Source organism: Neolamprologus multifasciatus, chromosome 1 (genome assembly GCF_963576455.1).
Source record: "Neolamprologus multifasciatus chromosome 1, fNeoMul1.2, whole genome shotgun sequence".
Taxonomy (NCBI): Eukaryota; Metazoa; Chordata; class Actinopteri; order Cichliformes; family Cichlidae; genus Neolamprologus; species Neolamprologus multifasciatus.
This window is the reverse complement of record NC_140439.1, coordinates 33,658,275-33,685,515: the sequence shown is the minus strand read 5'-3', so window position 1 is coordinate 33,685,515 and position 27,241 is coordinate 33,658,275. Positions and strand designations below refer to the sequence as shown.

Below are 27,241 nucleotides of genomic sequence, written 5' to 3'. Positions count from 1 at the left end.
GAAGTGTGTCATGATACAATGCAGTACAGTGGATGGAAACATTAGGGGAGATGGCACTGTAATTTGTGTTTTGATAAGAGAAAAGTCTTTGACCAAGCTGCTCTCTCTCCTCTGATGGCTATCTACTAATGAACCTCTGAGTAGAAGAGACAAACACAATAATGGCCTATTGACCTCCAGAAGACTGCATTTACTCCCACAACAACCTCTGTCTGTCTGTTGGTTTGTTGGTACTCAGATTTTTGACTTCATGCCACAGAGCTGGGATTCTTGCATCAGCCTAGCAGTAGCAAAACAGTGTCATTCCCAAGTGATCCCACTGTTTTAAAATGTGGGGTTAATGTTGGCATTTCAACCCAAATTACAATCCTTTCCTAGCCACAACCAGCTCCTTGAAGGAACATAATTAAGCAGTGCGTGAAAGTTAAAGTGATCCCTGAGTGAAAACAAAATGCAAAATAGAAGTTGTGATTCACCCTTTACACGTACTTTGTAGCTGCTGTTGCTGTCCAACATTGTGTCAGCTGGTGCATCAGTGCAAGTCTGTGTGACGCTTGTAGCTTCTGATGAAATGTCACAATTGGGGATGAAAACTAGTTAATTAGAGACGGAAGCTGGATCCAAGACTCAGTTATCTCTCTGGCAACTTTGACCAATACATTAGGCCACATCTACTTAATCCGTATAAACCTTTTTTTCACCTCAGACTGTTTCTTTTTGAGCCTCCGGAAAATCTGCATTTCATGGTATAATGCCTCACCATTCATATTAATAAATAAATTAGATGCTATAGTATGTTTATTGTTGAGTTTTAGCTGTACTTAAAGACTTTTTTGCATTTGGGCAGATTTGGCTTGGCTGTTTCATCATTTTTTTATGCTAAGCTAAACTCAAAAATGAATGAAATGAAGGGTATTTTCTGCCTTTTAAGCTGTCCCTTTAATAACAAACAAAAATGTCTATCCATCAGAAAAGCAGAGTTTGTGTGCTGCAAAGTCTGGATGCATACAAGGATTGACGAAACACACCCTGCTGCAGCTTTTAGATTCCATCTCACAGGGCATTTGTTGACTCAAGGAAACCAAACGCGATGGACCGGAGGCAGGAAACGTTCCAGAAACAGTAAGCTAACCCACTTGGTTGACATGGATCCTCATAAGAAATGATCACTTGACAAAACCTATTTAAGCTGCTTCATTTCCACCCAAATTGACCTGAGCTCCTACTGCTCCTACCTTTCATGACCCCTTAAAAGGACAGGTAGGCATATGCTTTATGGTACTTGAAAGTACACATATTGTTGAAACTCATGTTTTTGTTATTATTTTTTCTAATTTGAAGTTCATGCATTGACTGCAGTGTTGAATTTACATATTGCACTTCTAATATAATGAGGTGAATGAATGTGTAAGTAATTCTTCTGAGCCAAAAACTGAGATTTCAGGCTGCTCTAAATACTCACATTCAGTTTATATTTCTACTCTTGGCTCTATGTGATGTCACTGAGATCAGACATCTCTTATACTGTCATCTTAGGTGGCTCTGGCTGTTTGAACAGCAGAATCTTCTGTTTGAGAGAGCCGTCCAATCCGACCAAAGTTGGCTTAAAATAAGTGTGTGGGAGCTAAAGATTAGTAAGGATTATTATAAATCAAGCAAAGCTATTTTAGTAGACTTAAAGAATAAAAGTTTGGTGGTGAAAAAGGCCCTTTTATAGTCTACTCTTTAAGCTTTTGTGGCAACTTGCGGTAGAAAAATACCTTATTTGAAATCCTTATTTTTTATTAATAACAATAATAGTGAGCATGGCTCAGCACTCAGTTAAAAGTAGTGTTGTTAATTAAAAAGTCAAACAGAAAAGTGCTACAAAAGTTTAAAAAGACAGGATTATAGGGCAGTTTTTTTCTGTTAAGGAGTCCAGTGTGTGAATGAGAGTGTCAATACATCACAGAAGAAGGTCCTAGTACTCATAGCTCTGAGGCTGCCACGAGATCTATCGATACAGACTGCAGGGAGCAGGAGGGAAGGTAAGTCTGGAGGAGGTCAGGGAGATATGTAGCACAGAGAAGAGCCTTAAATGTTAATGATAATTTAAAGTTAATTTGTTGCAGTTCAGAGAGTCAGTGTAATTGAATCAGCAGGGGTGTGATATCAGTTCTGTTCTGTTCTTCCTGTAATCATGCTGATCATAAAGAGTGTATTTTTGATGGCTGCTGTCTGCTTTTTGTTGGTTTCTGGTAAATTGCGTATTTTTTAAACTCGAAATATTTGAAGCTTTTCTGTTTCACGATGCTGGTTTTGCAGTTGTAATTGTCATCCAGCGGAAGCAATTATACTGTATTTTATGTTTGGCATATTTATTATTATCGTTTGCTTTTTGGTTAAATATTTTATATTTTGCATGATATTAATGAATGTATTTCATGCATTCCTTTATTGTACAAATTTCTTGTTTTGATATTGCTTTACTTCCCACTCGTGACACTTTACATCTGCTTGGTTCAGTCCCACAACATAATGTGATTTCCAGCCAATCAAGGAAAGCTTCCCTTAGGCTAGGACCATTAGCATAGAAGACATTTACCTGTCCACATTTCTTAGATTGCCTGTTATGAAAACAAGAAAAACACAAATATTTTGGAATCTATCAAAATCTTGTTTATAATTTAAAATTATTTGAAAAACATAATATAATAATAAAAAATTTATACCCAAATTTAAGCCAGCACACTGGACTTGTCTGAAATGTAAGAAATAATTCAAACACATCATTCAAAAAACATTGTTTTTTTAAACAAGAATGCAAATAAATTATGGTAATTTTAATTAAAAAATACAAATGTGCTTCACTATTATTTCTGATTTTTTTTTTAATTCAAAATTCATGAATAACAACAATAATTTTATTTTAGCATTAAAAAAATACCATTTTGATTAAAGAGTGTGTTCATGCTGGTAGAGCAACCGTTACAGAAACATGAAAAATGAGTTTTTAAACTACCTAGATTGTTAATTTAGGGCAACACTGGCATACACATTATATTTGGTGGTAGACTAATATGCTTTTTTAACCACAAGTGAAAAGAGATTGTGAAAAGCAAATGTAGTTTGCAGGACAATAAAAGAGGTTGAACCAGAAGAAATGTCTTGGAAGCCACATAGATGTTTTTCCAAGCATCTGGCAGAATTAAGTGTGGCGTGGAAGCATGTCCAGCGTGGAATCCATGAAAATCTACAATGTATCATGCAATGAAAGCCACAGCACTACATGTTCTTGATAGTCTACGGTGTCGCGGATAAATACAACAAAATAAAACTAGTACCGGTACCGAAAAAAAGAAAATTTATTCATAACACACGTGAAAAGACCAAGGAAAACCGAGTAAACGATAAAAACGATGACAAAATAACGCTGAAAACCGATTAAAAACCCTTTTATTCAAAAGCTCTATTTACTATTGGGACTCTGTAAGATTTATGGCAGTTTTAATTGGTTTTATCCCCTGTATTGTTGTAGGCTTTAAGGGTGTGTTTACTTAAATAATTATTAAAATTATTTCTGTACCTGAGGTTTCCAGCAGAACATTGCTGACTAAGTAACACTGTGATATTGGGAAACCAGGCATCAGAGAAAGTGAAAGAAGTAAAAGTTTTATTGTAAGTAAGGAAATGCTTTCTCAGCATCAAATATTGGCTAGATTGAAGGTTTCCTACAGGGCAGCGCATGGCACACTAAAATGCTTTGCAGAAACTGGATCAGTTGCATCCAAAGCACGATCAGGCAGTGCAAAAGTAACACACTACTGGAAGATCAATACGCCAAGCTTTGTTCTCTCAGAGATAGAAAAGCAGCTTCATCACAGGTACAGAATCTGATAAATTAAGAACACAAGACTTCGAGTACTGAGAAAAGAAGAGGCTGTGTGGTAGCGTCTCAAAGGAAGAAAAGGTCCATGAACCACCTCACATTAGAGGAAACACTAGGGCTGCGTTAAGGTATATAAGTATTTCACAGGCTTTTGGTTCACACACAACCACAATCCTATCAGGGTGAAGAAATTCAAACGACCACAGTATATTTGTGTGCGTCTGTGTGTCGTCTAAAGTTCTTCAAGGGACGACTGCCTCATGCAGTTATTCATTACAAGTTATTACAAGAGAAACAAGGAACAAAACTTATATACAAATACAAAAATACAAATCAAATAGGAATCATGAACCCATAAAAACCCAAAGTCCTGGGTACAAAACCCAGGGATGATGACAGAGAGCCACATTTTAATTTCTACACTTAATGTAGATAGTACAGTCCATTCTGATAAAACTACTTTAAAAAATGGATTTTCCCTGAAAAAAATGGTTGAAAACGTTTTTCACCTGTAAAGTTATACTTGATGATCAGCGTGTCCAGCCCTGGGCTTGGCCCAGCAGTACACTGGACAATGCTAATTCACTTTACAGCTGTAAGTACAATTACCTACATCTTTACTAAAATGATGAGTATGTTGAAAATAATCATTAACCTCTACCACACAACACACAACTGGCTCAGGTTTTTCACAAATTAGCTGCTGCTGGTCTCTTTGAGGGGCGACACACAATACCCTCAGTGGGTTAATATTCAGGATTCTTAGAGCGCTAACTCGCTAAAATGTTAGGGACAGTCCATGCTGTAGCAGCCTATCAGTCACAAGATAGGCCCAGCCTAAAGTAAAATGTGCTTTGGTAATTAGATCTGAACTTACATAGCAATTTTCTCAAAGTGCTTTTTACTACATTTTGTTTAGGTCTTAAATTGACATTTCTAATTTCCTCTAATTTGGCTTCCTGTGTTAATGTACATCCTCATTCCCTATGCTAATGTAATATTTTGATTTCATATTAGCTTAAAGGTAAAGCACAGCTTCGGTACTGCAACCTGCCTCTTTCTGTGTCCTGCATTTGATTGGTCCTTTCAGAACAGTAACCCTAACAGTATCTTGTTTCCTCACTTGTTTATTTCGTTATTGCGATACTGTGTTTCATTGTGTTCCATCCTCCATCGACAGGCGAACGCATGGCCAAAGCAGAGCAGCCCTAATCAGAGAGAAACAGGACACATCCTCCCCATAATGAAGGCCGGACGGACACATAATAAGTAACTCTCAAATACACGCTTGTCGTGATTCTTTTGTTTTCAGCCCAGAATATTTTTTCCTTTTTTTGAGCAGAGTGACAGTAATGCAGTCCTGCCACTGCCTGAAGAGAGGTTGGAGGACATCTGACTGTCACTCCCACAACATAGTGGAGGAGTGACAGTCACATGTCCTCCAACCTCTCCTCAAAGCAACTCTGCGCATTAAATATGACGTTTTATCTCTTTTTATAAGAAAGTAAGTGTACTTAGGTTGTGGAGTTCATTCATATAATGATAATAAACAACAAACAGCTCAAATGAAATATTAAGCAAGACTGTTTGGATCACTGTTTCCCTGTGAATTACTTTCTTTGTATTTTATGTTATAGAAATAGTAACATGTTACAGATTTTTGGCTTTGGCTTAAATATTATATTTAAGCCAAAGTAATTATAGTGCTATATATTTTTACCATGTATTAAAATAAACACCAGGAATATTGTGTGATATGGACAGAGATTAAGATGGATCTGGAAGAGAACAGTGATGCGCTATCCTGGACTGTGGTGTTCACTTTAGGTTACTCAGCGGTAGCAAACAGCAATATAAATTTAAGGTGATGACGCTGATTAGACTCATTCATTCGTCTGTCAAGCAGTGTGTTAGGAAGCTACTGTGATCTTTGCAGCATTGAAGTGAGATAGCTTGTTAGTCAGAAAATGAGACCTCTGATCCTTGCAGCTGTCGTAGGTGGGTTAAAATAGATCTAATATGCTCTTGACTAGCTTTGTATTTTTTACTCTTGCACCCTACTAGAGAAGCTTTGCATTATCCATACTTCCTTATGCACTGAGGGCCTATATTGGCCCTCAGTGCTGCCCCTCACTTCATGCTTTGTCTGAAACAAGCCATTTCTGCTCCAGTCCTTTTAAGGCTTTTCCTTTAAGTCAGGTTTCTTCTGATTGGCTGCTCCCTGCAAAACCAAAGATTTGAAAAGCAAGTGGGGCTTATGTTCTCACAGCCACAACTGTATGCCTGAGATAATTGGTTAATTAATATCACACAGATCCAAGTCTATGGAGAAAAAACGTTTGAAACACAGTGTTTAAAGCAGCCTGAGCTGTTGGTTCACAGCGATTACTTTTACATATGTTATTTGAAACTGTGACTATGTTTAATACGAGAATCAGTTAATAGTAACAACTATATTGGAGGACGAAGTGCAACCTGTTGCACAGTGTGATCGGCATCTGTGTCCTAAAAGGAACACAAAATTGAAAAAATCTGAACTAGCTGAATATGTATGTGCAAAGACATCAGAATAAGAGACTTGGGGGGCTGTGTCCACATTATTTCATTTGTTTAAGAGTTAAATATACATAGAGTATGTAAAAGAAGATATTTGAAGTCCCCATTTATGGAATTCATCTTGCAGAAGTGTGATGCAGGCATGGGAAGGATCACGTTTACATATACCAAGGATGAGCCACTCCAAAGCAATTAAACTTTTGAAATTAACTTTTTATTTATGCATTTTTTTAATGAAGCAGTACTAGTTGTAACTATAGTATCAATTAACTGTAGAATACCTTTTGAAAGAAGAATATTATATATTTTTAATCTTTGAGTGAAATGTATTAGTATTTTCTGTTTTATTAGTATTTAAATGTATTGACGTCAATTTTCCGAAAATGACAACACAGCAGACATATGTCTTCCGTCCTTCCTCTTTACGTCTTTCTCCCTTCTTCTCAGCTTTGTTTGCCTCTCCATCTTCCCACACACGTTGTCCATTAGTTTTTTTTATCTACAATCTCTCGTCTATCTTCGTCTTCTCCTTGCAGCCCTGCTTCTACCTCCTGACTCCTCCTTGCTCCCCCATCTTCTGCCTCCTCCTCCCTTGTCCATCCCTCTCTCTCTCTAAGTAATGAAAGAGGGATTTTTGAAAGAAAGAGAGTGAGAGAGAAAGAGAGACAAGCAGAAGGAGGAGGTTGAAGTGGAGGGGTGGGTCCCTATAAGAGCAGCTGCCTCCAGCCTCCACGTAGCCAGAAACGCCACACTGAGACAGAAGAAAGGAATCATACGCTGACAAACTGCATTCACCCAAGGGACCTCCTATTGGCAGCCCCAGAACAGGTAAGGAATCCTTGGCGAGCAGGAGGGAGTAGTACAGGAGGAAAAGAAACTGCTTGACCTCTGACCTATATATAAAGAATTTTTTCCTTTGTATTTTTCTCAGTATTGTCATGCACTAACCGTTTGTTGTGTGTATTGTTGAAGAAACCCCATAGAAACTATACATTTACATTCATTTGACTCGTTTTAGTTCCTTTAAAGGTGAGTGATGTTGCATTGCAAACCCTGTTTAGACAGCCCAAAAGATGAAATCTAAATTTAGCAGAAAATACAAGATAAACAGGAGAAAGAAGAAACCAGTGAGTCCTTTTTAAGAGTAAAGCTTTATTATCCCAGTCAGTACGTGTCTTCATTGCTACTCTGTGACCCACACCTGCTGGAGTCTCCCAGGATAATTACTTTAATAATTACTGAGTAATAATTACTTCTGTGTCGTTACCTTCTGACATTTGAGCTTAATCGCACTGAAAAAATATATATAATATCTCAAACTGTAAGTGACAGTGTGAGTTAACACAGTACCTCAGGTTAAACACTTTGTGTTCAATAGAGTCAATGCATCTGCTCTTAAAGAACAGCTACAGACCTCAATGTTCCAAAAGCAAAAAGTTATGTACAGAACACAGAGCAAGACGTGAAGAGACTGCATCTGAGGAGTACACATGCATTTTAATTTGTAAGCACATTGGCAGGTAGCAGATAGAAAGGTCATAAATTGCTGGTCATGATTTGTCTTTAATCATCAAGCTCTGATTCACAGCTGATAGGATCCAGGAATGAAAGGGGAATCTTTGCAGGAATATGTTGTTTGGGTTCATCTGAAGTAATGATAGGTAATTTGGATGAGCTCATGTTGCCTAATGAGGGTAAGATTTTGCAGAACTCCCTTCATCAGAGGAATATTTTTAGATTTTTTTTTGCCTGAAGGTTATGTTGTTTTTAATGACAGCTTCTGCCACATTCTTCATTAAAGTAAAAATACTTTGGCTTAATTATGACCAAAGCAATTACATGAACATTAACCAGTATGAGCTCTCATGTAGTAGATACTTATAGACTTCTCTCAGCTTATTTTGAGTCACTGGTGTAATTTGGAATGAACATTGCTACTTTAAAAGGTAGCGGCTCAGAAATCAAGGGTTTTACTGACAACTACTGTGAATAAGTCTCAAGCTTGTTTTGTTGTTGTCATTCAGAACCAGCTGTTCAGCTCCCTTTATAAAATATAGAGACTAAAAGGTTAAACTGAGTAATATAAATAGATTTTATTGACATGTAAGGCACCTGGACACATCTGGCCCATCGTTTTGCTCCAGACTTCAATGCTCTTTATTACCCCGTTCAAGAGCCGGAGTAATGAATCAAGCTAAATAGGATTGATTAAAATGGTTGGATCTTTTATCAAATTTATCAAATGACAATTTGATGACACATACATCATCCATTATAGTTTTTAATTTTCTTTAATTAATGAATCATGTTCTCTAAATAACAAATGTAATAATTAATTTCGTATTAATCATTGTAACTAATTATTAATCAATCAATTTTAAACAGTCTTTTATTTGCATTAGTAGTACTAATACCTGTAGAAGTAGAAATAGCAGCAGCCTCCTTCTTACATAGTTTATTAATATTATTCTTCCTGTGCCTTTAAGCATTTAATAAACTGATTACTAAGAGCTGCATTTAGTCAATCTCTTAAAAAAACCTTTATAAAGCCAGTAACAAACTTGAATATATCTTAGCCTATAACCTTAGCCTAATAATTAGTCTAAGGTTATATTTAGCCTGGTGCACACTTTTCCTTTGACCTTCAAAGAAATTTAAACAAAGGCAATACTGATGATGGAATTTTCTATAGTAAACTTTTGTTTAAAGACCTTTTTAACAACTATTAATCCTTGGTCTTGTGTCAGTTTATATTCATCTTCAGGAATATGTTTACAGACAGTGCTTTTAAAAAGAATAAAAATAATAATAAATAAGCGTCTGCTTTCTTACACTTCACAGCAAAATTTCCTGTGGGTACAACAGATCAGGGTACAAGATGTTCCTATAGCTGTCTCGTTGCAGGAGTTTTGCATTGACTGAATAAAACCAGATAAGTAATGTCTTTGGTGAGGCTGCATGAACACTAAATAACACTATAAAAATGTAATGCTTGAATTTTGAGGAATACTTTGAAAAGAAGTTGAGGATTTGGTGTGGGTGGTTTTAGGTAAACACGCTTTTGTATTCAGAGATACTGATGTATGCAAAATGAGGTTTATATTGTAGCTCAGTTGTACCATTGTGAAACACATAATCTTGTAGTGATGAGCATCCTTTCATTTTGTGGGCGATTTCATTGTGTACCTGGAGACAACCTGACAAACACTGCCAAAGTGACAATGAGAGATAGTGAGAGAGATGGGATTTCAAAACAAACTGCAATTGCAAACAAAATGTTTGAAATGTCTAAGACAGCTATCTTAAACATCGTAGAATCAATCCAAAGAGACAAAAGAAGGCTCACTCACAGAGCTCTGAGCTTTTTTGTTCATGACATAGCTTGTCTTGCAAGTTTAATTTCTCAGTTTTTATTCAGACAAGAAAATTTCTTACATTTCTTATCCCTATTGGAACTATTTTCAACTCACGCCTTCAGCCAAATGCATCAAATATAATGCTTCTCCTGGCTTGTAAATCCCTTCTAATCCACAGTTCTCTTCCTATCACTAAATACATTCCACAATATCATTATTTTTTATAGTGAGATATATATATTTTATTCCAGCACAGTTTGTGTGAAGAACCTACAATTTTGTTGTACATGTTCTTTTCTAATTCTATTCTATTCTATTCTATATGGATACACGTCGTTAACACTCACAAAACATTCTCATTTAGGGTAGAAAGGGAAAATGGAATGAGAAAATGATTGCTGGATCACAGGTCACACGGCATAGTGGCGGTGTACACATCTCTGACAGGAGCATTGAACTGCCTGTGAACGTGTGGACTTAATCCAAAGATACAATGTTCCTAACACAGCAGGATCTCCAGCCATCCTTTTATGCTTATCTATCCCTTCACAGACACCTCTCCTTATCGTCTTGCTGTGTTCCACTTTTCCCCTCTGTTTCAACACCAAATAGAAATGATTAATGTCAGATACAGTCTGTTGAGCAAGAAAACCCTACTTAAAGTTACCTAATTTCTTCGGTATCTACTCAAGAAAAACCTGAAAGTCATGATTATTGCTGTCTAGATACAGTCTCCATACTTTCCCTCTGTCTTAACACGTGGATATATTAAAAGACCTGGATGTGACCTTCTTAGTGGCAAATGATGAGCCTACTCCCTTGAAATTGCATACTTCCTCAAACTAAATTGCAAGAGCAGAAAGGCATAAATACAATTAGATTATATATATTTTTATCTATTACAGCAACGACAAAGCTTTGATCATTAGTGCATTTGGCAGGCAACAAATAATTGTTAATATATTTGCTATTCAATCTTGCATTGCAATATTTACTTGTAGTTCCTGCTACATCTGTTGTTGCTACATTTTGATATGGGGAAGATTTGAAACATGATACGTTTCTATGCTATTATGCATGACGCTTGTACAAGCCTCAGGCAAAAATTATTTATTTTTATATTTGTTGCCTAATGCTAGCCAGTGATGGGAGGCAGGATGTGAAAAATGTTTTTTTTACAAGAAAGCTGAGTGCTTTGTATGTCTCATATCCACCTCAATCACCTCCTGCAGCCTGTTATACCTTTTGAATCTGTCAGATTTTAATTAATCTTGTAATTAAATTAACATAGTCATAATAATATAGAACAAGAAAAGATTAAAAATGAATAAATAAACAGGTAACCACTATACAGTAAAATTTTCTTATTATTAACAAATGATAAACATTTGTTAAACTTATTAACAAATCATTTTAACATTTAGATTTTAAAAACTACAAATTACTGTGAAAGACATCATGCTGTAGTAAATCGGTAGGCAGTGAAAGAGGGGAACAAAATCTGGTTTTGAAGGAACTTGATCTACAGCTTTGACTTTACAGATCAAAGTGTAAATTAAGTTCAAGGGAAATTATGTCTGGCATATCCATGTTCAGGAGTTAGTAATTTACTGAGGAAATTTGGGTTATAGGGCGTGCAGCCTGAGCCACAACTCAACCTGTTCATTTCAGTCATCTGTCAGTGAATCTCTGTAATAACTTGAAAAAAGTGCAATAATAACAAGAAAAATCATTGGGAAACCAGTCTGGTGTGACCTCTGTGTAAGTATGTGTCAGTCACCTCTACAACGTCAATTGACTTCAGGTGATTAGATGCATTGAGAAAGGAAATTGATTTAACTTAGCGTGTCTGCTGTTAATGGCTTCAGCTGCTACATCGCACTCAGTCTGATTGACAGGGAACATGACCCCCTCCCCCCCTAAAAACCAAATAAAACAAAACTTGAGGTCTTTTTCTAAATGTTTCCTCAAATCTGAGATTTATTGAATCACAGATGCATCAATCACAAAACTATATGAGTAATGGTGCAACTGACATGACCTCTGACCAGTGTTGGGAAGCTTACTTTTAAAAAGTATTCCATTACAGAATACAGAATACATGCCCCAAAATGTATTCTGTAACGTATTCCGTTACGTTACTCAATGAGGGTAACATATTCTGAATACTTTGGATTACTTAATATATTATCATGTTGTTTACAGCTACGTGAATGTACTATTGCTGTGATTTATTACTGTTACTGAAGGTCCGCGGCTCCGAACCGTAGTAAAGGGACCTCTGACTAATACGGTGGGTTCTGTGTCGGCTCGTAGCTGAAAACTAGCTTTACTTTGTTGTCTGGGTCAACTTTGCTAGCAAGAGACAGAGAGAGGCGTTGAAAGGCTGCTCCAACGGAACTTATTGTTTTTGGAGGAAAACACGAACACGGTGTACAGTCGAGTCTTAATAGCTTACTTACAACTGGGCTCGTCAGGCACTCTTCTTGGCTGCAGTGGTTATTATTATATTTACATGCTTCCAGCTCCCGTTTTTGCTCGATGACAGCTCGTACTTTTCCTTTTTCTCCCTCCCTCGCTCACAGACACATAACGTGTATGGCAGTCCATTCTCCCTGCAGCACGGACTACACTGCCTATGATGCTACATTCTTTAGAGCTATACCTGTAGCATTCTGCCTATTAGCTTAGCACAACAACAACAAAAAGGCCTCTCTCACCCAGGAAACACGCAGAGAGCGAGCGTCACCCTGTAACCATGGCAACCGTAACGCTGCCACCTGGAACAACAGAACGTAGCTGTCAAACAAAACCAAGAGTCCTGACCCGCCACAATATGAAACAGGGAAGTACCGCCGTGTAATCCATTTATTTCAACAAAGTAACTGTATTCTAAATACCACCTTTTTAAACGGTAACTGTAACGAAATACAGTTACTCATATTTTGTATTTTAAATACGTAACGGCGGTACATGTATTCCGTTACTCCCCAACACTGCCTCTGACCACGAAAAAGAAAGTTTAAAGAAATAACTTAGTGTTAAACCTTGTTTTTCACACAGATGACTTATAGCTTTTGGAACATTGATACTGGGACATACATGCAGAAAAAGTAAGAAGTTGTAGTAGAAATGTTGTCTTGTTTTGGTGGGAAACAAAACAGTGCAAGTGAAAAAAAAATAGCAGCATAAAGAGTGAAAAGAACAAAAGACACTGAAACTGTGTCTTAAAAGAAAAGAAGAGTTGATAACAGGGGAGTATAAGAGTGCACGTAGGCATAAGGAGGAATCATGTATTGATGTGCAAGATTTATTTGCTCTCCTGAAACGTGTCACGTCAATGACCACACTGCCATTTTGCCAGTTAGACATCAATATTACAACAAAGAGCACAATGTATTTTGAGTGGGCCTGGGACAGGTTGTCACTCACAGTCTCTTTTCTGACAGAAAATGTACTCTGGCTGCAGGCAGAAGACTAAACAACATTTAATTACCTGTCAAATCGACTCATCAGCTTATAAAACCAACATCGTGATTTCACTCCAGTTATTTAATATTTCTTTAAAATTGCTCGTCCTCACTCCTGCAAGAGTTGGAAGGATTTTACTCCTTATAAAGAAGTCGTTTGAGCTGAATTAGCCCATAAAATAATCTGTACATAACTAAGGATTCAGAAGAGTGTAAAAAAAATGCTTTAAGCACGCGTCGCATGAAAATTTAACGTGACATATTACACCAGTTACTATTTTTAAAACATACTTTATTGTCCCTTAGGAGAAATTCAACATTCCTCTGAGATTTTGGTCTATATTGACATAATAGTGTCACACAGTTGCTGTAGATTCGTCAGCTTCACATCGATGATGTGATAAGCCATCCATCCATGAATTAAGCCTCGTGACATGGCACGTTATCCTGCTGGAAGCAGCCATCAGAAGATGGGTACACTGTGGCTGTAAAGGGATGAACCTGATACAAGGCAGGATGGTTCCACGCTTACTCTAAATTCTGACCGTACAATCCGAATGTTGCAGCAGAATTTGAGATTTATCAGCCCAGCTAACATTCTTCCAGTCTTCTGTTCTCCAGCTTTGCCTGTATGAACTGTAACCTCAGTTGCCTCTTCTCAGCTGACAGTAATGGTACCTGCTGTGGTCTTCTGTTGCTCTCAGCTTCAAAGCTTGATGTGTTGTGGCCTTAGAGATGCTCTTTTGCATTGTGCTTGGTTGTAATGGCAAGTTATTTGAGTTTGTATTGCCTTCATCTCAGCTCAAAGCAGTCTGGCCATTCTCCTCTGACCTCGGTCATCATCAATGCAATTTCACCCAGAGAATTGCTGCTCACTGGACAGTTTTGCTTTTTCACACCATTTTCTCAGTAGATCAGCAGTTCTAAGTTCAGCACATCCAGAATAATCTTTTTTCTTCATTCTTAACGAGAGTTTAAAATTCATCAGGTTATTTTCACTATGTCTACATGCCTAAGATTCATATATTTATAAACATAAATATAATACATTTACATATGTAGAATGAAATAATAAAACATGATAAAACTATTCACTACAACTTTGTTTTGCATCTGTTTTTTTGTTTTTGTTTGTTTTTTGTTTGTTTTATTTTTACAATAAAAGCAGCCAGTGAAGTAGCAGAGTAAGTTAAAGAAAGATAAGAAAGAGAAATTCAAGGCAGGCTAAGAAAATTATATTAGAGAGGAAGCTTGTGACACTTTGATTTGCACGAACTGTCTATGCACTGTCTTCCCGAGGATAGTAATCTGTTTTATACTCATACAATTTTGCTGCCCCTTTATACTTATGGTCCATCATCTTCCTCAAGTCAAATTTTTAAGTTTAAAATCAAGTGGCAGTTGTCACATCAGTTCATAAAGTGAGCATTGTCTCTAGTAGAGACTCTGAGCCAGTCATTACCACACAACAAAGTCATTGCAATCATATCATCAGCATCGCATCATCATTTGGCAGACAACAGTTAAACTCACACAGCCTTGTAATGCCATTCGTGCATGTGCACATCTACAGTGTGTCTGGCATCACAGAGGAAGCAAAAAGTGAGGAAAGTTACAGCCGAGCGGAGACCCTGACGTGGTGCACTGACGCAAATTTGCCAATACTGTGGTCTTTACATAAGTTACCCGATAATCTGCAGCTTTGCTTTTAAAAAAAGATGCACTCCAAGACGGATGCACATTGCTCCCCGATCAGCCACGCGTAAATAATCCGGCTTTAAGCTGTACTTCAGGCTGGGAGTAATTTATTTTTTATTTCCTATTCTTGATGAGAAAATGGCAATAATGGGGAGAAACACTGGTGGAAACAGTCGATAATACGATGTGAGATAGTTTGAGAATTTCTGAGGGCTGTCCTTATAGTGGGGTGTATGTGGCTGGATGACAAGACCAGAAATTAGACTGGAATATACAGTTAAGACTTTCTTTAACCTTCTTTAACCTTAACAGCACTTCTAGTTTCCTCGATGTAATTTCGAAGATTCTGAAGATTATAGATTTAAATAAATGTGCAAACATATTTTCAAAGTACAAACTTATGTTCCTGTGTCAAAATATATTTATTGATTATAGAAAATGAAAGAAAATGCATACCATTACATTTTTAATTACATAGAGGTTGCTGAAACAACCATTCAGTGTTTATTTCCTCCAAAAAATGTTTTAGCTTCACTTCATATTATTCCTAGCTCGCCACACCCCAACCTTCATTGACTTTATGACCCATAATTTGAGAACCAGTGAGAAATAACAGGTTTGGACACTAATGAGAAATGCTTTTCCTTTCATCGGGGGGCTGGACTTATTCATTTTGACTGCAGACATCCATCAGTAGCGCCTCAGCACAGTGCCACACAGTAATGACTTAATTAACTGGTTTATTTAGTGGTTAATCAGTTAATTAAAAGCAGAATAATTGAGTCTAACAGGCACTCAAGAGAACATGGCAGACTTGAGAATAAATCCACACTGTGCTTCATTTTTACAGAGCTTTGAACAATTTAGAAAAGAAGACAAATATAGATAAACACTACCTTCAGGGCTCCTCTGTTTGCACACATATCTGTACTCCAATATCCTGAGTGAGTGCTATCAGGCTGTGTTCATCCTCTTCTGGTATATTCTGGATAGCAAATCGGGCCTTAGTTCTTCGCCAGTGAGAGAGTTAGCCCAGATAGGATAGTCATCTGTTCCCTAAAGTGTAGCACTATGGGTGCTCGTTCCAATGACAGCTGCCCAAGCATATTTGAATTTTTACAAAACTAAGAATACTTATCATATTATTCTGACAGGGTTAGCCAGTTGCCTTAATTTTGTCTGAAACTTGTGAAAGAGGGAATCATCTGAACATCATCAATCATCTAAACCTTTCCGAAACACAGACATTTGACTTAGTTGAAGTAGTAATGTATAGATGTATAACTCTGCGACTGTTCTGTTGGTCAGTCAGTCTAAAGTGAAATATTCTACCAGCAACTGGAAATTGTGATAAAAACATTAAATTGATCGATCTACGTTTAAACCCTCAACTGTGGTCATCGACTCTAAGAAGTGACCAAACGAATGAAGTCGCAGATTTAAATGGGTGAAAGGAGTTTCATTTAGTGTGACTTGACTCAGCCTAAGAGATACAGTATGGTGAGGAGCTGAGACATCTAGAGCCTAAAGTAAAGCTGCTGCTATGATTTCAAAAGGATCCAAATGATCGGATTCAGGCTTCTCATCAGAATGCCTTTGGAGGTTTTCCAGGCACGTCAAACTGAAAAAAACCTTGTCTATCTAGACCCCAGAAGAGACACCGGGGCAGGCCAAAAACTCACTGGAGGGATTATGTATCTAATCTAGACTGAATGTATGAGAATCATCCAGAAGGAGCTGGAAAATGGTTTCCAGGTCCTTCTGGTTAGAAGGATATTTACTTAGCCTGTTACCACCATTGCCCAACCTAGAATAAGTGGAATAAAATAGACTGAGGCATGGATGGCTGGAAGCTCACCTCTGACTTTCACTGTAACAAAATTAGAAAGTTTTGATTCATAAATAAAATAAAATTACAATAATATTAATCCTTAATTGAAAATGGAAAATTGGCTTGAAAAGCAATGCAGTCATTTGTTCATCCTCCTTTGATGCAAGCATAACTACTAATGTTTAGTAGTAGTATAGCGGTATAGTATACTAAAATATTAAAACTGAGATAGTAAAGGCTCAGCTCAGAAAGCAGCAGCATGGTTTCACCCTGATGAACATGATTTAACCAGATGTGATTTGTTTAAAGGAAAAGCTCACTGTTTTCTTATTTAAATTATTCCATCTGGTAATATTAATCTGTGTGGTAGAGAAGATGGATTTGTCTGAATGCAACCATTTTACAAGCAAATAAAACATAATTTAAAATCCAGCATTACAGAAGGACATGCATTAGTATTCCTAAAACAGATGTTGAAAGATGAAGAAAGCTTTTTACCTGTTTGAGGTAAGAACATATCCGCCACACCGTTACCCCACCGCCAGCAGTTGGCAGGATGTATCCATACCTTCATGTTGTTTATACAAAACTATGACCCTGCCATCTGAATACCACAACAGAAATTGAGACTCATCGGAACCTTTTAAGAATTTTCTATTGTACCGATTTGGTGAGGCTATGTCAATTGTAGCCACAGTTTCTTGTTCCTCTATGATAGGATGTCAGTTCTGTGTGGTCTTCTGCTGTAGCTCATCTGCTTCAAGTTGGACACACTCTGAGATGTTCTTGCACTGGCCTCTGGCATCAACAAAGCATTTTTGTCCAGGGAACCGCTGCTCACTGGATAGCTTTTCTTTCCTGTAAACCCCAGAGATAGCTGTGTCAAATGTCAGTAGATCAAACACTTATGAAATAAACCAACAACCATGCCACGTTCAAGATCACTTTACTTTCCCTTTCTGATGCTCAGGGGTTGCACCGACCATGTCTACATGGCTGAATGCACTGAGTTGCTGCCATGCAAATGGCTGAATAAATGAGATAACTGAGATAAAACCAGGTAATTAGATAAAACCAGTTTATCTGACAAAGAGTACGTCTTTAATTATCTTCACTCACTGCTAAATTAAGGATATGTGGCTCGCCTGTGTTATACTCTTCTGACCACATCTCAGTAGAGAAATGTGGCCATCTTTGCACATTATCCTCTTGCTTTTGGAAAACAAGCTGGGACAGATTCAGTGACAGGAGGATGGAGAATGAGATGTATTGCGGCCACATGAATGCGCACAAGCTGTTTGTCTAAATCCAGTGCCATCTGTCTTACATTCCTGCCTAAAACAGCTGTGATGTTCTTTTGTCCTTCACTGGCAAACCCGCCCTCTTTCCCATCAGATTAAAGACTTGACACACACTTTTATTGTTTGCACACGAGAAGGCTGATTAATTTTGCAGAGCTATTGTTTTTCATGAGTTGTTAGAGACTGGACTGAACTGTACTGCAATTACATTTCTATCATTTTTTAATTACCCTGAATAAATTCCAGATTTCTAAGACATTAAAAAAGTTTTTCACTGAAGACAAATTAGTTCTAAATTTTTTTTAAGCTGTTTTAATAGATAATTTAAACCAGCCGTTAAACTTGCATTTTAGTACTGTCTGTTTTAATGTATTGAAGTACAGATACAATGTGGACATGTATGCTTGTGTGCCGTGTAAGTGTGTGTGTTCCACTGTTTTGTGCATATGAGTTCAAATTTGTTTGTCATCAAGAAACAATGACTCAGTTTGTTGCCGGAGGCATTATTGAGGCATCAATTAAAGGAGTTAACGAGTTTGTTTAATGAGACGAAAACCGTAATTGTGTTTCTGACGTCAGACTTGCCAGACCATTCCTACCAAAATAAGGTCAAACTGTTTTATTTTGTTTTTGTCCCTCTCTGTATGCCGTTTCATTTATCGCTTAGACTCATTCAGTATTTCTTTTTTTCATGTGGCTGTGTTGTTTTTCCTCTTGAACTCTTGTCTGCCCTACACAGTATTTAGTGCAAATCACACATTGATGAGAAGCTAGTAAAAGTTTAAAACAGCCATCCATTCGCTTATCCTTTTTCGGGGTCACGAGGTTGCTGGAGCCTATCCCAGCTGGCTAAGGGTGAGAGGCAGGGTACACCCTGGACAAGTCGCCAGTCTGTCGCAGGGCTAACACATAGACAAAGACAAGTAATTGCACTCACATTCACCCCTATTTCCAATTAACCCAACCCCACTAACTGCTAACTAACTGGAGTGCCTGGGGTGAACCCACGCAAACACGGGGAGAACGTGCAAACTCCCCACAGAAAGACCCCTGATGGTGAAATTGAACTCAGGATCTTCTTGCTGTGAGGCAATAGTGCTAATCACCGTGCCACCGTGCTATTAGTATCAGTTCAAGCTATTAGTATCAGTAATAATTAAAATGTTATTTAAAAAGTAATTTGTATTAAAAGTGACTTTCAGTTCTATGTATTATTACTGTGATATTAATCAAAGGTATTTAGCACACCAATGATTGAATAGTAGCTATATGTCTGTGTGACATAATGACACTAATTGCACAAATGGCAGTAGTGGTGTGGTCAAGGACATCAAGGACATTCTAGTAATTCTTGAATGTTTATTTTAAAACTAATTGTCAAATGTAATGCATCCATGCAGTCTGTGAATGCACCTTTCAATCCTTACAGGAGATAACTATTCTCTCATCCAAATATTATCATTTCTGGCTCAAAAATTCAATACTGTCATTACCATAATGCCAAACTGAGAAGAAATGCCACCATTATTATTGATATAATACATAGAAAGAAGTGTCACTATTAGAAAGAACACAGATTGTAATATAGAACAGACCAAGTGAAATGTGTGGGACTGCAAGAAAAGGTGCATAAATCTGTTTGCTACTTCAGCTCTATTGCTTTATATTGACTGGTATTTTAGAGCTATGATGGAACTACACATCCTAACTTAGAGAGTCAGTGAGTCAGTGAGGCAGGCTAACTTGTTCAACTAAACAAAACCACTTCTCCTGTACTTTTTCGGGGATGGGCAGAGGTGAAGGCAGGTTGACTGAGGAATGCAGTCAGTGCTCCCTCATCCCTCATCAACTGCCTACTGAGGTTTTTGTCAATGTATTTAGCTGAATTTAGAATAATGAGCTTGGCAAGCTCAGTCCAAGGTCTCATCAAAAATATATTTGAAAGTAAAAAAGAAACCCCAACCTAAAACTCAATCAAATTTATAAAATATGACAGTAATAAACAGCTTTGTCTCATGCTAACTTCTCTTATTATACTATTATCAACTATAGCAGATATTTCCATAGAAAACCCTGTAAAATGTGTTGGATACGTTGTACAATATCTGCGTCAGAGAGACACAGTTAGCACCTGAAGTTAGAGGGAAATTTCAGAGCTAGATATTTCCCCGAGGACTTTGTGAGAAAAAAAACTACTATTGAGACAAAAAACAGAGCTAAATGAGACTGAATATTACAATTACATTTGCCTCGTGGCCAGAAACACGAGTCCAAATTTATGACAATGTTGCTCCCTAACTGTTACAGTAAGGACTCTGTAACAAGCTTGTCACATTAGCTTAAAACATGTGTTCATACTGCCTACACACTATGCTGCTAATTGAAAATGACATTGTGGGCTTAACAAGCACAAAGTGCTTTTTAAAGACTACACTGCATGCTTGATTTTGGATACCCTGATAGGTAATGTTCAGTGTTGGGGAGGTTACTTTTAAAATGTATTCCATTACAGAATACAGAATACATGTCTCAAAATGTATTCTGTAACGTATTCCGTTACGTTACTCTCATTGAGTAACGTAACGGAATACGGAATACGTTACAGAATACATCATACTTTGGATTACTTAATATATTATCATGCTGTTTACAACTACATGAATGTACTATTGCTGTGATTTATTACTATTACTGAAGGTCCACGGCTCCGAACCGTAGTAAAGGGACCTCTGGCTAATACAGCAGGTTCGTGTTGTCTGGGTCAACTTTGCTAGCTAGAGACAGAGAGGCGTTGAAAGGCTGCTCCAACGGAACTTATTGTTTTTGGAGGAAAACACGAACACGGTGTACAGTCAAGTCTTAATAGCTTACTTACAACTGGGCTTGTCAGGCACTCTTCTTGGCTGCAGTGGTTATTATTATATTTACATGCTTCCAGCTCCCGTTTTTGCTCGATGACAGCTCGTATTTTTCCTTTTTCTCCCTCCCTCGCTCACAGACACATAACATGTATGGCAGTCCATTCTCCCTGCAGCACGGACTACACTGCCTATGATGCTACATTCTTTAGAGCTATACCGGTAGCATTCTGCCTGTTAGCAACCGTAACGCTGCCGCCTGGAACAACGGAACGTAGCTGTCAAACAAAACCCAAACAGTCCTGACCCGCCACAATATGAAACAGGGAAGTACCGCCGTGTAATCCATTTATTTCAACAAAGTAACTGTATTCTAAATACCACCTTTTTAAACGGTAACTGTAACGGAATACAGTTACTCATATTTTGTATTTTAAATACGTAACGGCGGTACATGTATTCCGTTACTCCCCAACACTGGTAATGTAGCAGGACACCACAATTAAACAAAACTTCGTTGATAGACATATAGTTATGATTTCAGCAGGGATTTGTTTCCTTGACCTTTCTTCAATGTTTATTTGGCTCGCAGAAATTCTTATTGGTGTCAAGAAAATAAGGCAAACCATGACATATCAGAAGATACGGACTTAATCACTGCACATTTAGCTGAAACTACTTTTCATAGCAATTTGATGTTATATTACATAGAAGTATATTACTCTGCTATTCTGCAAAGACAGATAGTGTTTGAAAATTGCAGACTCACCAAACACTACAGAATGTAAGTTACCCGAGATGTAGTTAGTTCAGTAAAGTGTTGGACTGAACACGTGCCTTTGCTCTGTCCTGTTGTGCAACAGAAGGTGGGACCATGAAGACCGTGGTGGCTCTGCTTCTGCTCTGTCTCTGTGATCCTGGACAGACTGACTGTCAGACTGACTGCCTGTCTTGCAACAACATCCTGCCCAAACAGCTCAGTTTTAACACCATGGTAAGGGCTCAACACACACACACACACACGCTTGTGGTTATAAGAATGACCCATAGTCACAAAGGTGAAGGCAACAGAAGAGACAGGTAGCTGCTGTTCTTCACTTTCACATCAATAATTATTAATTATTTGCCATCAGCCATATAATCAGTAGTTGATGGTATTATGCATAATAATTTTTCAACAATATCTTATTATGAAACTACTATGAAGCTCAGTTTTGCTACACATCAACTATGAAATATTAATAACATAATAATGCACAGCAGATATGTCATGAAGGCAAAACTGGTCTTCTCTCACATTACTAAATAAGCTAACACATAGCACTAAATTAATCTCTTCACTTGTATTCTTTTCATTTAGTGAATATAAACGGGAAACTCCTCACTCCACCTCCCTGTATTTATCTCATCCTCTCAACAGCTCCCTCACTGACTGACTCAACAAACTACCCTTTTGGCATTTGAGTTTTAATTTGTTGTGGCTAATTGATTCCTGGGGATAGATGTATGTTTCTCTTCGTGTTTATGCCTGGTGGTTGTTTTTCTCCACTTAATGGCATGTCTGCTTCTAAGTCAATTGTGGCAGGGAGCACACTAGAAGACATTCAAGTCCAAATGGCTTAAAACATAACCTTTTAAACTGTTAGTGTTAGGTACTTAGGTCAGGTGTGGTATTTAAAGGGACCTCAAGTGAGCCTAGTGCTCAAAGACAAATTGTTATTTAAAGCTATGCTGACCACCTTTTACTCCTTTGCTAATTTAAATGTTCAATTTCTTTCAATTTCACTTGGAAATCTTGCAGCCCTACAAGCACCTCAGTATTTCATGCATTACATGTTCGAATCCTCAATCTTATTTTGACAGATGCAGTCCAGTAACACAAACCAGCATACCAGTTACAGAATGGATCCACATCCATACTGCATCAACACAGTATGGTGATGAAAAACAGGTTCCCTATTTAATGGTGAAGATGTGATTTAAGGCTTAGGGTTTGGGCTGAGGTGAGCATTAGTGCTTGATATGCAGTATTTTAGGTTAGGGGTATCTTAGAAATTAGCGTATGTCAGTGTTCTTTGAGAGACAGACACCCAGGCAAGCAGACACATCACAAATGCCCACTGAACAGCTGAAGTGGAAGAAAGAGTGATAACAAGGACAGAAATCCAATCAATGTCCTTTTGTCTTATTGATTTTGGCATTTTTCGAGTTAAGGACTTTCCACTCAAGCAGCCCTAGCAAATCAGGTGCTTTAATACTGCGGCACATGTGTAAATGTCTATGCTTTTAATGCGTAGATGTGTTCAGGACTCAGATTACCCAATCATCTAACAATGCATTGCATTTTCCAGTTTCTCAGTCGTATGTAATAGTTATATTTCCTATTTTTGTGTGTCATGGATTTCTCAGGAGCCATAATGGGAGAGACACAGCTTCATCCAAAATGCATCAATTTAGTAATCAAATAGTCTGTGTTAGTCAGTGTCATTAGCGTGTCAGCATGAGTAGGTGTATGGCTTTGTATGGCGCAAACCAATGACTATGATTAATTTTAATATTTGTTAAGAGCTGATATAAACAGCTCAGCCACAAATAAACAGATCTGGTCATAAACCTTGTCGTTTTATTTTGTGGCCATCAGCTGTGTTGTCAGTTGTATGTCTGGGAATCAGCATCAGTAAACTCAGATATCAAGTGGAAACTGGTAAAATGATGTAAGTGTGTGACTGTCAGCCAAGAATACTGTGAGAATGCCTTCAGTCTTCACTGTAATCCATCTTTGGTTGATATTACATTACCATCCAAACTAATATGAATTTAGTGATGTGCATGCTTCTATTTATCAATTTTTAAATGCAGCAGCATTATTTATTTTTGTGTTTTTATCTGAGAGATTACCTTATGTGCAAACTTTTGTCTGTTACAAAGATCTCTTCTGTTGGGAGCTGGGAAATTAAGATTATCTCCTGTCTTTGTCTTTGTCAGGTGTGTTTCATTGAGTGCGAAAGCAGCGTTTCCCCATCCTCCTCATGGGACCTCTGTCGTGAAGCACTGCTGTCACCAATCTTGTCCCCAAGCGGTTCAGTGTGGAAACGATCTCAGGAGGAGGTGGAGGCTCTGTTTCCTGGGGAGGACGAGCAGATGAAAGGAAGTTTGTTTCTTCCTATTGCACTACAAAGGGTTGATCATGTGAACCATGAACTTGATACAGAGGAGAGGGATCTGGGTGGGAAGGGAAATCACCTCAACACTGCCTATAATTCCCAGAATTCAATGTCCCTGGAGGATGAGTATGCAGAAGAAGAGGAAGGTCAGGAAGGAGGAGACCCTGATGTGGCAGCAGGGCAGGGAGATGTAGCGCTAATCTCCAAAAGGTTTGGTGGCTTTGTCAAAGGGAGGCACGGCCACAGGAGACTCATGTCTCCAGGAAGATCCTACCAGAAGAGGTATGGGGGCTTTGTTGGTATTCGGAAGTCAGCCCGCAAGTGGAACAACCAAAAACGTTTCAGTGAGTTCCTGAAGCAGTATCTGGGGATGAGCACTCGGGCCACTGAGTTCAACAGTGTGTCAGAAGACCTCACTCAACAGAATGAGGTCTGAAGTCTTTTCATTGATCTGTTTTGTAGTCCGGTCACTAACATGTCAATGTTTGTCTGACATCATCAAACCTATTAAATCTAAGTAACCAAAATGAAGCCCATAATCGGAGACTTCTGTTGGAGTTCCTTGATGTTCTGAGATATTTGAAGTGCTGATTCTGTTTTCCCATTCCTTGTATTTATGTTATCAAACTCTTCTTTGAACACTCATACAGTTTGATCCTCCAGTGGAGGTTTTAGGCCCTTTGAAAGTGCATATAACCTGCCATGTTTCCCACCTCTTGAAACTCTTCATTTTTCAGACTTCCCATTCTGTTCCCTTGATCGAATGTACCAGTTTCATTTGATTGGCATTTGACTTTTGAAGGAAGCTTTTACTTTTAAAATCCATAGTAGTCCTGCAATGATTTACAGTAAAAGGTCGATTTATTTTACTGTTTTATACAATCTGGCAGTCAGATTACCAACAAAGGTAGCATAATCCTTGCTGTTCTGCTACCAGGTATTATATGATTATTTTAACCAATAATTTTAGTATTATTTCAGTAATGCTTAAAACGCTTACATCCATCCTTAATGTTGAATATGTGTAAGTTCCTCTCTCTTAAATATATCTTGGAGCAGAATGCAAAAGTCAGTCTCTTTAAAATGACAACATCATTTTTTTTCTTAATTTATGGTTTGGGTAATGTCAGCAGTAATGTAAAGTAATCTGTATGTAACTTGTGGAAAATAAATGGAAAAAAAAAATCAGCTCAAATCTGTTGATTTATCACTGTGCCAAAATACACCTGAGACAGGGCTATTGCTATTTCATGTACAAGTGAGCAACATACATAACTGGCTCTTGAAGCGCCAGTGTGTACAAAAAGTGTTGGGTTCTTGAACTGTGCTAGTGTGGAATATTTTTCTTGCTCATTATTATAACTTGTAAATAGCTGGATTTAAACATGTCAATAAATATAGTTTAATATTTCCTTCGTGGCTTGTCATGGAGCAACTGATTCTGTGTCTTGAAGTGTTTTTTCCTTTGTTTTTATAAGACAGATGACTATTTGAAACTACTTTTTTTTTTGGAAGAGCAGAAAAAATTATTTGGTCTCTCTATTAAATTATCAAGTAGGCATACATGTAAGTAATCTAGTGGTCCATGGCTTTAACCCATAAGCTTTAATAATAGAATCTTTATACTGATCCAACGAGAGAGGCGCTGTAAACAATATAGATGGATGGAAATGATTTAGACTTTCCAGAGTTTCATTGTGAGCTTTTCATAAAATCAAACTGGAATAAAAGCCCCATATTCAGGATGAATCTGCTATTGCTACATTTTTATTTTTTGGAACAGTTTATTGATTCCCTGTTCGGTCAATCACGGCACTTTCCCCTTAACATAGTAAATGGATTATTACACAAAGTTTTGCTACTTAAACTAAGTAGTATTTAAAATATGCGAGTTATCTAATTATTAAGTGAATTAAAAACAAGGAAACACACAGAGATAAGCATGAATGTGTTTTATTAAGAAAAGATTACATGTAAATATACAATTAACAATTAATGGGAGTAATTTAGTCAGTTATTTTCCACTAAAAACTCAAAAAAGGTTCCTTTCTTTTAAAATTTAAAAGATAAGTACACAAATAAAATAAAAAGGCACTGGCTATTTTATATGTATTTAGATTAACTTGACACGTGACTGAAAATTCACCAATAAAGTGGATGTGAGGCATTTTACTTTGCAGTGCAACATGTTAAAAATACATTTAGAAAAGCTGATTACAAGAATGATTATTCTGTGTGACCCCCATACACAGTGGACATGGTTTCACCTCTTTGCAAATCTCAGTTTAACCTGATTACTTGTGAAATCTCAAAAGAACTTTGTTGCCATGCATTTAATTTTTCTCTCCCTTGTTTGTGTGAAAAAATGTGAAACTGAATAAGAAGGCTAGACTATTGTATAGACAATTTAAGGTAAAACAAATTAACAGTAAAATTAAACCTGCTGAAAAAGTTGAATTACTTATAGAATATTCTTAATTGCATTATAATATTGCATTTTGACCTTCTTGAAAATAGGGTAGCAGTAGTAACAGGGTTACTAACCCTCTGGGAGTTAATTTCACTAACATGAGGGAGCGCTTCCTGAGAGTAAGTTATATTTCTACCTTTTGTGAACATTGAATATTAATTAGGACTAGAAATAGACTGAAACACACATTTAGTACCCTTTGTTTCACTAGAACACTGCAGCCACAGAAGCATGCAGACAATACTTACAAATCCTGCAAAGAAGGTTTTTGGCTCCCCTCAGTGGTTACCTCTGTGCAGGCCCAGCTCTATGCTATTGCAATATACACTTGCCAGCCCCTTCTTAAGTTTCCCAATTCAACTGCTCATCAACACAAATGTGTAATCAGCCAATCACATGGCAGCAACTCAGTCGTCTATTTAAGCATGTAGACACGGTCAAGATGACCTGCTGAAGTTCAAACTAAGCATCAGAATGTGGCAGAAAAGTGATTTACGTGACTTTGAATTTGGCATGGTCATTAGTGCCGGGCAGGCTAGTCTGAACATTTTAGAAACTGTTGATCTACTGAGATGTTCCCACACAACCATCTCTAGAATGCTTATTGTTGATATCAGAAGTCGGAGAAGAATGGCCCGACCTCTGGCCATTCTGGGCACACAAGTCAAC

General features: G+C 37.5%; 1 protein-coding gene across 1 annotated transcript; it reads left to right on the top strand.

The window, feature by feature from the left end:
* Nucleotides 1–6,830: 6,830 nt before the first annotated feature.
* On the top strand, nucleotides 6,831–25,514 carry pnoca (prepronociceptin a). The gene is made up of 3 exons (XM_085165899.1): nucleotides 6,831–7,252; nucleotides 21,802–21,932; nucleotides 23,924–25,514. The coding sequence occupies exons 2-3, from the start codon at nucleotides 21,813–21,815 to the stop codon at nucleotides 24,536–24,538; spliced, it is 735 nt and encodes a 244-aa protein (XP_085022025.1). The 5' UTR covers nucleotides 6,831–7,252; nucleotides 21,802–21,812; the 3' UTR covers nucleotides 24,539–25,514.
* Nucleotides 25,515–27,241: the final 1,727 nt, after the last annotated feature.